Source organism: Alternaria infectoria, assembly GCF_024043175.1.
Source record: "Alternaria infectoria strain BMP 0036 chromosome Unknown scaffold_4, whole genome shotgun sequence".
Taxonomy (NCBI): Eukaryota; Fungi; Ascomycota; class Dothideomycetes; order Pleosporales; family Pleosporaceae; genus Alternaria; species Alternaria infectoria.
The window spans coordinates 783823-796186 of NW_026250693.1; the positions used below are offsets into that span (position 1 = coordinate 783823).

The 12364-nt window shown below is 54.4% G+C and overlaps 5 protein-coding genes across 5 annotated transcripts; 4 read left to right on the forward strand and 1 right to left on the reverse strand.

The window, feature by feature from the left end:
- Positions 1–216: 216 nt before the first annotated feature.
- J4E92_003265 (uncharacterized protein) lies at positions 217–821 on the forward strand (the record flags this gene model as incomplete). The annotated part of the gene is made up of 3 exons (XM_051494663.1): positions 217–297; positions 344–545; positions 643–821. 3 exons carry the CDS (start codon positions 217–219, stop codon positions 819–821), a joined length of 462 nt encoding a protein of 153 aa, XP_051354956.1.
- A 3443-nt stretch (positions 822–4264) lies between these two features.
- J4E92_003266 (uncharacterized protein) lies at positions 4265–5134 on the reverse strand (the record flags this gene model as incomplete). Its single annotated transcript, XM_051494664.1, has 4 exons — positions 4265–4590; positions 4647–4715; positions 4770–4919; positions 4975–5134. 4 exons carry the CDS (start codon positions 5132–5134, stop codon positions 4265–4267), a joined length of 705 nt encoding a protein of 234 aa, XP_051354957.1.
- A 717-nt stretch (positions 5135–5851) lies between these two features.
- On the forward strand, positions 5852–6856 carry J4E92_003267 (uncharacterized protein; the record flags this gene model as incomplete). Its single annotated transcript, XM_051494665.1, has 1 exon — positions 5852–6856. The coding sequence occupies one exon, from the start codon at positions 5852–5854 to the stop codon at positions 6854–6856; it is 1005 nt and encodes a 334-aa protein (XP_051354958.1).
- A 277-nt stretch (positions 6857–7133) lies between these two features.
- On the forward strand, positions 7134–10262 carry J4E92_003268 (uncharacterized protein; the record flags this gene model as incomplete). Its single annotated transcript, XM_051494666.1, has 1 exon — positions 7134–10262. One exon carries the CDS (start codon positions 7134–7136, stop codon positions 10260–10262), a length of 3129 nt encoding a protein of 1042 aa, XP_051354959.1.
- Positions 10263–11060: 798 nt separating this feature from the next.
- On the forward strand, positions 11061–11919 carry J4E92_003269 (uncharacterized protein; the record flags this gene model as incomplete). The annotated part of the gene is made up of 3 exons (XM_051494667.1): positions 11061–11095; positions 11200–11305; positions 11392–11919. The coding sequence occupies 3 exons, from the start codon at positions 11061–11063 to the stop codon at positions 11917–11919; spliced, it is 669 nt and encodes a 222-aa protein (XP_051354960.1).
- Between the last annotated feature and the right edge of the window lie 445 nt (positions 11920–12364).

Here is a 12364-nt window from a genome sequence, read left to right on the forward strand (position 1 = left end):
ACCGCCGATTCCGACTTTCTAAGGCCCGAGCCCTGCGAGCACCGTCACAGTTCCTCACCTCAGCCTCCCTCAAAACAAAATCCTGCCAAGACTAGGCGGAAGCGGGGGGTAGACCGCGGTGCCCTAAAATCTCCCGCTCCTCTTGCTTCCTGTGATTCCAGAAACTAGCAGGCTTTCTTTGAGCGTCGTTCGTTGTCCCCAGGTCGTCCAGTCGCCATGAGTATTCGGATAAATGCGACGGTCCAAGAGGCCCGAACAGCTGCAAACCACAGCCAGGAACAATGGGACCGATTCTACGTAGGTATACTCTTGTCGCAAGGGTATGCTTGGCTAACGGGACTAGTTCATAACCAAAGACGAGGCCAGGCAGCTTGCAGAGGCGCACCCTGACTGGAAAAGATGGATCCTCATCCCCGCGAACGAGAAAGAACAAATGCTGGAGAGGATCAACGCCCGCCTGAGTGCTGAAGGTATCCCACCTGTCGAGATGATCATCCTGAAGTGGCGAGTGTCGCAGTTACTCCGAGACATCCAGCGGAAATATGGTATGTGCATTTGTGCCCTACTCTGGTGACTCGAGGTAGCGGTCGGCTACGGTGACGCCCTATACAAGTACATTAGCTGATTCAAATGACTTTGCAGAAGCCGGCAGCATGCTACAAGGGATGCCAGGCACGAGCTCAGGGTCAGGATCGGGGTCACCAATACAAGTCCAGACAGCCCAATCGCCTCCAGACAGCAGCGTTCAGTCATCGAGCCCACAACGAACGGAGTATTCACCAAGCGAAACTCGCCCATACGATCCAATACGGGATGTGTAAATCCCAAGCCCCCGGGAGGAAATCTGTCTTTCACAGCGCGCGTTCAAAGTCGAGAACAGGAACACCCGACGAATATTTGGTATTCGAGCCTGATACCCCAGACCACAAAGCGCGGCGTGCATAGCGAGGAAAGAGCAAACTAGCGAAACCACCTCACGAGGAGACGGAGCGCCATAGGATCCAGCAAGCTATCTTTGTGCGATCGTTGTGGAGGCTTCGAGGAGACGTATCGGCAAGAGATATCGCGTCGAGCGAATCGGACTATACAACCGCAGCGTTCCATGCGGCTGCACCGAGCGGGCTCGACTCGGAGTTGTGTATAGTGCTCTGGTACGTAGCCTGGGCAGTGCCGAGGGTGTCGTGCGCTGCCCAATCCGGTATTTGCCTACTTCCAATGTCTCTTGCTTGCTTTTCCATGTACCTGCAGCTTTCCACACGTCTCAATTCCCCGACGCTGGCTACTCATTGTTGATTGGCACGCAGCGTGCATCTGGCCTTGGCGTCGTGGCTTTTCCGTCCCCGTGCATTGTGCATACAGCCCAATCTCGAAAGAGTCGGAAACAATGACGGTTCTAGACCGCGCATGGCATTTTCTCCGGTTTCTTTTGGCGTTTCCATTTCGACGCTGCCCTTTCGCATGTCTCAATCTAGGAACAATGCATTCTAGTATTGGACGCTACCATATTTCGTCTCCTGTTGTTCCAACGAGGTATACTCATTCGCTGCTAACAATGGAAGAAAGAGATTCTTGTGTATGTCGTGTGGGCCAGCGTCGCAGGGTAAGGGTCGCTAAGCGTCGAGTCGTGGAGCGAGTGGGCGAAGCGGTCTTGTATGACGCAGCTGAGGGCAGCTCATCGGTGTGTCCTTCCGAGGTCGGCTAGGCTGATCGATCGTTGGATGCTCCTACTGTCTCATGAGCTGCTCACCCCGCTCGTCAGAGAGATGTGGTTCATCTGCGTTACAACTCTGGCCGTCGCTGGAAGCGTAAGTAATGGATCATCATGGCCTGCAGAGTTGGTCGGGCATCTCTGGACTTCCAGGCTTGTAAGCCCGAGGAGGTTAGCGGCGTGAAGGTTCAATGCTTGCTTGCTGGCCGAGGAGCGTGTGCGGGAGCGTTGTGACATCAGAGGGGAGCCGCACGTCTGTGTGACGACCACGCCATCGTGTTGGAGGTTCCTAGAGGATGTGGCATCGTAGATGATGATACCAAGCCGGATGACAGCTTGATGAAGAGGGTGAAAGGTCGTGAGGGCTGGAGACAGAACACGTCCGACGTGACTGCCTCCAAAGTATGGTACCCTAGCAACTAGTACTTGCCTCATCCATGTCGAAGGGCAGCCACACCCACTTCTCATCTTCAAACTCTTATACACAACGGCTTCCTGTACTCTCTACATCTTCCAGTGTCCGAGATTCGACTGCGACACGCGGAATGCATCCCACTATCACGCGTCTTACACGGAGTGAACTAGGGGGCACAGTCGCCACTACCCGCATCGCTCTACCGCGTCTCTCAGCCTCCTGCATCTCAACACCGGTAATGAGAGCTGCAGCGCCTCGCAAATCTGTCGAGAACTGGGTTCAACAAGGTCAAGAGGCTTTCCCAGATCTTTCTCAACCGAGCCGAGCCTTCTGCGGATGACGCTATACGTCGCGCACCCAAGACAGTACTAACGGCGGATAAAGGCTTCACTGCAGCTTAGTACAGAATATCCATTGTACTAATCAGTTTTGTTCTTGTGCAGGAAGCTCCGTTGTTCGCCCAAGAGTCGTTCACTCTGGTGAGCAGCCAAGACCCACAATGGAAGGAGCACTAGCCGCCGTTTGACAGCTGCTTCTTCCCGTAGCCTGGTCCAACACCGGCCCTACTCTCCCGTCAGAGTTCAAGCTGCATCGTGCAGTCTGACGGTCTTGTCGCGAGCTGCCTGCTGGGACCTTCCATGGAAATCTTGTCAGTGCCGTGGCCGTCGAGACGAGATTGCTGGGTACTGGTGACTATGTGCCTCCCGCCTGAGCATCTCTCCAGCATCAGCGGTAAGTGGAACTCACAAACGCATCGTATGTTGACTCCAGTGTTCATGTTGTGACACAACAGTAGTGCAGCGGAGTGACACGAGGGATCTTGTCCCTCCGACATGCTCCTTCGTCGTAGCAACGATGCGGACAGCTCGGTGACCCCTCAACGCAGCGGACCAACGTCCGTCACCGAATGCAGCTCACTGCATACATGTACCCACCATACCCACCTCGAACGCGCCGTGCCCATATTGACGGCTCCACCCGTACCTCATTACGATCACGCGAATACGTTCGGTAGCGCGGCCTCGACGGCCATATACACTCTCGGTTGGAATGAGGCAGTGCTGTCGAGCCGCCTGGGCTTAGCATATACCGTTAGGCTGGACTGGACAGCTGCCAGGCGCAGCTTGATGTACCACAGTGGAGCCTCATGCATGCTGTATGCTGTGTCTTGCAGGACATGTGTTGCTACACCCACGTCGTAGTACAAGGGGCAGGGCCTTTCCGAGGATAGATGTCTTGAGTTGTCTGTTATCATCATAGCGAGACATGAATCGCCATGGCAGTCCTCCTCAGTCCTCCTCAGTCCTCATTCAGACGATCGGCGCCGTTCGATCGGGCCATCGCTTGAACTCGTCCGCTCTGCCATGCCCAAATGAAGCTATGGAGCCGCAAAAATGCATCATGCCACACATCCGGTACTGAGAGCCCTGGCTACCAGCTGCGCTAGGCTTTGCTGCCATTGCTGCATATATCGAAGACACGCATCGTGCTGAAGGTACTGAGAGTATCATGGCTCATGTGCGTGTTGATATTGAAGTGAAGCAGCACAAGACTCCCAAGTACCCATAATAAGGGGGTCGCGACTGTATCTGTTTTGTAGGCACCATGGCGCCAGACAATGTAATCGTAAAGATACTCTAGTGATCGTAGACTTAAATGGGCAGGGTGTGTATAGTGTTCTCAGAACACAATCTAGTACTAGGTAGTATTTGACACCTGGAACGCTCTACTCCCTGAACGTGTACTGGCCACCACATTGTCGCTTACATTGATGAACGTAACCATGTCACACAGCAACGTCACGTTATTTGAAGTCAAGTCATGAAGTCCGAGAAGAGTTTAGACAATCCCTCTTTGTTCGATTTTCGGACTCCAGTCGGCCTATATCGTTTCAAATGCAGCAAGACATCACTCTAGCCAGATCAGTCGACGCTCCAAAACCCCCAAATCGAGACGTTGCCCAATCGCAGGTGGACATAGTGTCCTGGTATCATTGATATCATAACCACGGCCAAGCGTAGCTAGCCAGAGACTATAACGAGTCTCTTTCCGATGCCACCAAAGCTTCCATGTCATAATTCATATTCCCTATTCCCCGTGTTTTTGCCCTTTTGTATTCGTGGTAGACCTAATCTGACCAACTACCCTTGCATACCGAAGCCAGGCTCAATACCAGCCTGCTTCAACGCCTTTGCTTTCCGCGAATCCGCCTCTTTCTTCTCTGCTTTTTGGGACGCCGCCAACGCGCGGACTTGGTCTTCTTCGGCGAACATTGCGCCTTTGGGGTGTTCTTCTCGGTCGAGGTCGACGGTCGCGCATATGGTGACGTTCTCGCCTCGTACGGTCATGACACCGGGGAGCTTGACGTCGTGTATTAGCCAGCGGGGCACGGAGAGGTCGGAGGAGGGCGATGCGTCGGGATTGCGGGCTGCTATTCGCTCGTAGCATTCTGTGAGGACGAGGTTGGCTGGAGAGTGTTAGCTGGGGTATCGATGACGCGGGGAGGGTTGGTGGTGGACGCACCGAATTGGTCGTAGGAGCGTAATATGCCAATGTACTCTTTCTCGTCACGTAATAGCACGTCGACCTTTTCTGAATTGTGTCAACGTCATGTCCTCTCAGACTCCTGGCTAGGTGTGTCCATACTGTCCACCATGTCTAATAGCATTGCCGATGTCAGGAAGGCCTGCGGTGGGAGGTCGACGGGGAGTACAGGGGGCGGCGCCTGCCCTCGTGCACCACCGAGCATGTTTGCATGTTGTGGTGGTGGAGTGGCACTGTATACGCCTTCGTAACCTGGGGCGGTATTAGCACTGCGCCATTGTGCGTGTCGGCGGGGGTCGTGGCTCACCAGAAGACGGCGAGGGCCCGCGTGGAATCTCGGAGCCCGGGGGTTGCAGCTGTCCAGGTGCCTGCATGGAGCGCTGGAGCATGGCGTTGAAGTCCGGGCCCATGTTTGGGGCACCTCCAGCGGCCGCGGGGCCTCGTGGTGGGCGTTGGTTGTAGGCCATTGTGGGAGGTTGCGCAGTGAGTCGGGCGAGAGTAGTGGTGTTGGTTTAGCGGTTGCGAGGGGGCGATGGGTACGGAGCTATCATGGCGAGGCGGCGCATACAATTCTACCTTCACTCGCGTGTTTACGTCGTTGACGCTGCCCGAAATCGCCAACCACTCACGTATGCCAAGCCCCGCTAGTCATGAACTCTGGATGGGAAAGACGTCTTGCATCATCCTAACTTCTATCCATTTGTCGCTACGTCTCATTGCCTAGCTATACTCGCTCATAATACGACCTCGGGAAGCTCCTCTGTTTAAGTTCGGGGTTGTTGGGAAAGAATTCTCGTGCAAAGATACCCATTTGTTCACTGAAGTAGAGGAGCTCTTCTGCGCAGCCCTCAGCATCCAGATCAACGCCGTCTTGAGGAAACATCGATATCGTGTAAATCCCAGTGGACATTCGAGTTCTTCATATTAGACTGTACACAATTCTCGACTTGTTACCCAGTACGTGTCGTGCGGTCTGAGAGACTGGACAACACTCGTGGACGAATCGGAGCTGAGCTACGCCGCAAGAGAGCTCCATTTAGGGCGAGCCTTCTTCCTGCATTTGCGCTCTGTTTCCCAATCATATCGTTCTTTTTTTCAATCGCACTCAGCTCTCAATATATTCTCTGCTACAGTGTGCTACACTTCAACTCATCGGTTGACTATCCACCTTCTTTTCGTCCACGATGGCTGGCATATTCAGAGTCTTCAAAAGTAAATGGATCACACCACCAAAAGAGGTCCATGAAAATTATACTGGCAGGAACATCATTGTGACTGGTGCGACTTCGGGTATCGGCGTAGAGGCAGTCTTCAAGTTTGCGAAATTGGGTGCCGCCAAAGTCATCATCGCCGCGCGCGATGTGAAGAAAGGCGAATCCACGAAATCGGCTCTGGAGGCTCGGCTCGGACGCAATGATCAGCTGGAGGTTTGGGAACTCGATATGATGTCGTATGACAGCCTAGAAGCTTTCGCCAACCGCGCACACGCGCTTGACCATCTCGACATAGCTGTGTTGAACGCTGGTGCTTGGCGAGTGAAGTTCATACAGTCAAGATATGGATGGGAAGAGGACATACAGGTCAACACACTATCTACAACACTTTTGGCCGTTTTGCTTCTACCAAAACTGAAGGAATCTCAACAGCACACTGGCAGAATTCCGGTCCTGGAGTTTGTCAACTCTGGTCTACACCAACGCGCTGTTGTCCCACCAGAAGTCCGGCAAAAGCCCAGCGTACTCGAGCACTACAATAAAGAAGAAAACCACAAGGAGGGTAGCCAGTACAAGTTCTCCAAGGTCTTCCTTATGTACGCTACGAACAAGCTTGCCGAAGAGATATCTTCAGGCGATGTGATCATTACCAGCATCTGCCCTGGTTGGGTCAATACCGACTTGGGACGCGACCGCTTCTTTCCTGGCGTGCACATATTGGCGTTCTTCTTCATCTTCTTGTTCATGAGATCTGCGGCTTCTGCTGCGAACATGGTGTTGAGTGGGACCACGCAGGGGGAGAGTGTACATGGCAGGTTTTGGAAAGAGGACAGCATTCAGCCAACTCCACCGAGCCTGGCAGGGCCTGAGATGAAGGAGCTGAGTGCAAGGATGTGGGATGAGATTATCGATGCACTGGAGAAGGATGTCCCACATATCAGCAAGGCGGTTGATGCGGCATTGTCGAAGCGCTGAAGGTTGGCGGATTTAGAACCTAGAATTAGAGAAGACAAGACTACCAAGAAACTTGATGCGTAGCTGTATGGTGAATTGCAAAAGACGGTGCCGTGTTGCCAGACCCAGGGGCCAGCTGACATGTGGCTGAGACTAGAGGCGCAGGCACCTCCACACATGACGTACCGGCAGCCGAATTGGAGCATCATAGTGCCTAGAACATGCATCGGGTGCCTCGAAGCCTGCGCAATCCCTCGTCCAGCAAAGTCAGACAGCTGCAGCCCGCTGAGTCGGCTGAATGCCCAAATCGCCCTTCCGCCGCAAGCCCGCCGCCCACGGTCCCTCGTCCCTCCTGCGCTTCCTCTTCCCCCGGACTCGAGCACGCGCGCGCCTTCACCTCTCCAAGTTCCGCCACGACACGCTCCACTCGCTCAAGAACAGCGCCAAGGCCCGCATCTACAAATACATCGTCTACCGCCAGGCTGCCAAGGCGCAGGGGAAGCAGGGTATTGTTCAGCGCCTACGAGGCTACACGCGGAGGTTGAGCGGCCGCAGCTATCTCGAAGATGCTGCGAGGCTGCGACGACAGCAGATAGCCACGCGTCCGGGAACTACACCTTCCGGCAACAAAGCAATGACGTACCAAGAGAGCTACGAGGCGCGAGAGCCTGGCACGCGGAGACGGAAGCTGGCGGGCTATCTCAAGGCCGCGAACGAACTCCGGCAGACGTACACGCAGCAATATGCCTCCAACTGGAGTAGCAAGGAGGCACAATATGACTACGAGGACGATACACCAGGCGGATTCCCAGATGCCGCCGTCGTTAGAAGCGGGCGGGAGGAGATGATACTCTTTCCCAGCTATGCCCGGCGACACATTAAGCGGAAGCCAGAAGCACAGCCAGGCACCATCCAAGAGACGGAAGGCCAAGGGCGCGACGTTCGAGACTCGACCGGCGCCGGCGATGCCGAGTTCTGGAAGCAGCAATGGAACAACTACGAGGATGACAACGCGGTCGTCGACGTCGATGTGCGCGGCTGGATATACTCGCCACACAGGGGGCAGATGTCACGGAAGCAGAGGCTATTCATCGGTCTGGCACGGCAGTTAGTCGGCGTACAGGCACCTGCTACGCCCAACTCATCCGCGGAGAGTAGTCGCGATACGAGTCCGCAACGGCATGGCTTCCGCGAACGAGCCCACCTGCGCGACGCCCAACAAGACGAAGCCATGGCAGCTAGAGAGGCCGAGGAAATTCTACGGAGGGGCGAGAGAGAGGCAAGAGCTGCAGCACGCGGTGCTTACAGCGAGAGGCCAGCCAAGGACATGGACGACACGCAGCTATACCGGACAGAGAGTGGGAACAGCACGCGGCCGAACAACGGCAGGACCCACCAGCTCGCTCACAGCACATCCAAGGATTCCATGAGAAGCGAAGCCAGTATTCAACCGTTGCAGAAGAGAGGGTCATGGAACCAGCCGTCGGAGATGAGCCCATCAGAACTCGCTGAAGCCAACGCTCGGTTGATGGCTCGGCTGCGACATTTCCTAGCGATACCCATGGCCAATACTCCCATCAGTGTCTTCTTCTACAATGAGAACATATCGAAACAGAGGACCGTATACACCGACGCTGCAGGCCATTTCAGTATGAGCGCGGCTTTGGACTTCGTACCCACCCACGTTCGCATCTTAGCATCAGACAAGCTATCGGCAACCGAGGAAGTGATTGTCACTGCCTCGCAGGGTATCAGCATAATCAGCGACATTGATGACACAATAAAGCACTCCGCTATTGGCAGCGGCGCTCGCGAAATCTTTCGCAACGTCTTCATCCGCGACCTAGTCGATCTCACCATCGATGGTGTCAGAGAGTGGTACAACAGAATGGCGGAGCTGGGAGTCAAGTTCCACTATGTCTCCAACTCGCCCTGGCAGCTATATCCTGTCATCTCCAAATACTTTGAGTTAGCTGGACTACCACCAGGCTCATTCCACCTGAAGCAATACAGCGGTATGCTCCAAGGCATATTCGAGCCCGTGGCAGAGAGAAAGAAGGTCACTCTGGATAAGATCGCAAGAGACTTCCCAGAACGAAACTTCATCCTAATCGGAGATAGTGGCGAGGCGGATCTGGAGGTTTATACCGATTTCGTGCTTGAAAATCCTGGGCGAGTTGTCGCCGTTTTCATCCGCGACGTCACCACGACAGATAGCCCGGGCTTCTTTGATCCTTCCACCGGGTCCTCACCAGGCGACCACTCTTCATCAACACCATCGACACAACGTAACAGTGGTGGTAGCTCGGCAGCTTCGACTAAGGCTCGACCGCCATCTGAAGAGCACGACCCTGAACTGAAAGCTGCCATTGCAGCCTCATTACGTGACATGGATGCGGAGAACAACAAGCGTCCAAGTTTGCCTAATAGGAAGTCCTCTCCGCACACCACATCACAACAAGCTTCCTCGAACAATCTGATAGACCTATCCTCCGACGATGAGGTAAATGATTCACCCGCGCTGAGGAAGTTCAATAGTGAAACTCAAGCCGACAACGAAAGACATCGCTCATCAGTCGCCTCGAACGCGAGTATGAAGTCTGCGCCGCCGCCTCCTAAGAAGCCAGTCGCTTTAAGGAGCCCGTCGACGGAATCATTCAATGCGCAATCCACTTCCAACCCGCGACCGCAACCACCTAAGCCCCGAAAAACCTCAGCGGCTGTCACTCAATCCAGTCCGCTTGCACAGCAAGTCAGTGCTTCAAGAAGCGCAAACACATCAGCACTCTCCAAGCCTCCAGTGGGACCTAAGCCATCTATGAGCTACCAGAGCCAGGCGTCAGAGGACCAGCATTCATACGCTGGTATGGCTCGCGACAAGTTGTGGTCTGTCTACAGTAATCTACCCGCACTGCGTTCCACAGAGGAGCCCGGTTCCAATGCTTCCAGTCTAGATGTAACTGGTGTTCGCAAAGGCCCACCTCCACCTCCGCCTCGACGCGGAAACCGCGATACAGCTGCAAGCGCAGCGTCTTACGTGGGCTCCAAAGCATCGTCAGCGTGGCAGAACGCACCCTCTATACCCTACCATAGTCGCCCTCAGGCCATCTCTGCGCAAACATCTCAGCCATTCTCTACTGCAGCGCCGCGGCAGGGCATTAACCGCACCAGCACAGGTAGTACCCTAGGTGGTGCTGCAGGCGAGCAGTACGGCACAAAGAAGGAGCAGTTGTGGCGGCAGAGATGGGCACATGCAGAGCAGGTTCTCTCTGAACAGGGCGTAATACTGCGAGTATGGAGGGTAGGCAGCGACATCATGGGCGAGGCAGAAAGAATAGTCAAAGAGGCTGATAAGAAGTTTAAGCGCGACGAGCAGCGAGGCGAGGCGGGGAACGGGACTACTGGCAAAGCGAGCGAACAGAAATGAACGCAGCGTCGTCGCCTTGGACAATTGGTTGTCGCGTTATTAGCGGGTTGCCTGTTGTCACTACACACATGAACATAGCGAGCCGTATTACTATCCTGTTATCTCTCCCAATGCATGTCTCCATCCGCTGCGGACATGCCCCACCAAAAGAGGCCTCTCGAGATACCTCGAGTTGGAACCAAGGTCGGTTTTGACTGGTAGCGAGAGCAGCTGTACCATGAGTGTAACTCCCGTGATGCCACGGCAGCCCATTTCTGGGTCGTCGAAATCTCGCGCAGACGCTCACCCGCACACATTCCACAAACGCATCTCCCCCGTAATCAAGCGTTACGCCACACGAGATTTAAACTTCCCCCAAGTCCATTTCTCTTGCCAAGCAAATCGATAGTGTGCATGATATCGCCCCTGGAAACCGGAAGCGTCGAACCCTCGCGCCTGGAGCCACGACTAAAGAGGGGTGTGGTACCACGGCATCTGCGCACGTGCATGATTGTTGTTGTGAGATGGCTGGACTGCCCATGTTCAGGAGTCGTGATGTCATGGCCCTTGCTAACTGCGTATCAAAACAAAAAGACGCTAAATCCTGCCGCTTGTGCCAGCCTGCCAGGTACATAGTTGGCGACACGCGACTGCGACGCGCCTTTGGATTGTTACCCTGTCTGCCTCTTTTTACATCAGCTGCTTTATTACTACTACGCACATCCGCCCAGCATCCTAATTTTCGGTGATAGATCTTGAAAATGTATGTAGTTTTGGTGTTGTTCTCATGTTGCGATTGCGATTGCGACCGCGATCGCAATGGTGATGATGCGCCGTTTTGTTGTTCGCGTACAGTACGCGCATTGTCACACGCTGGCGTTGTCGCTGTTGGCTTGAAGTTATGATATCTTTGAGAATGAAATGCTGACTATGATGTTCTTCTGCCTAGGCCATCCAGCAAAGGAAAGCCAACGGATCCTAAGTTGAGGGAGAAGGTCAAGGAGGAAGTGAAGAACGAAACCAACAAAGACGGTGGTGGCAAGGGACAATGGAGTGCATGGAAGGTGAGTTTGTGTGGCTTCCTTTCTTAATGTCCTCAATGAATGCGACAGTGCGCATTGATTCGTGCATAGACTGACGCGATGTATAGGCTAGCAAGCTCTCGAAAGAGTACGAAAAGAAGGGCGGCGGCTACGAGAACGAGGCTGGCAGCAAGAACGAACCGAAGAAGGGGGCTCCACAACAAAAGTCCAAGGGCAAGAAGAAGGCCGAAGAGAAAGAAGAGAAGGAAGAGACTGAGAAAGCAGAAGACGAAGAGCCTGCGGAAGAAGACGACAAGGAGAATGAGAAGAAGGAGGATGCCGAAGAGGAGAAGGAGAATAACGACGCTGAGGAAGAGGCTGCAGAAGAGGAGGCCCCTCCAAGCGCGCAGAAGCCCAAGGCCAACACTGGTGCGAAGAAGACTGGCGCCAAAGCTGGTGCTAAGGGTGCGGCAAAGTCTGCTGAGCCAAAGAAGGCCGCCGCCCCTAAGGCGAAAGCCAAGGAGAGGACAGAGGGAACCAGGAAGTCATCGAGGGTTGCCGGCGCTGGAAAGCGGAAGACGTATGACGAAGATGAGAATGACGGTGAGGAGGAAGAGAAGCCAGCCAAGGGTAAGGCGAAGAAGAGCAAGTCCTGATGATGCGACGCTCTACGTGCATGCTTCTTTGGGTTACTGGTGCGTATCGTGACCGATGGTGTAGTCACAGGGTCAATCGAGTGTATCCGCAACCAATATGGAAGGGTCGATGGGTATAATGACAGTTTAATTATTTCCGAGATGTTTACTCAACGCCTTCTCCATGCGATCGCGCGTCTACTCCTACTAAGCTTACTCGCGCCTGCCTGACCGGAAAGTGCAGGCCCGACGAGATAATCCGCACCGATGAGTCTAGTGTCGACCTCACCACACATTACGCCCCGGCCCCAGTGCCCAACGTGGCTGCAGATTGCCAAGATCTCACACCGATGATGTTGCTGACTGCGAGGTAGTCGGACTCTCCGAGCATGTCGCGATGTTGACGGAATCAACTCTACCGCCGGGCAAGCGCACCCCGATCCTGCAGTACAAACTTGAGGTCAGC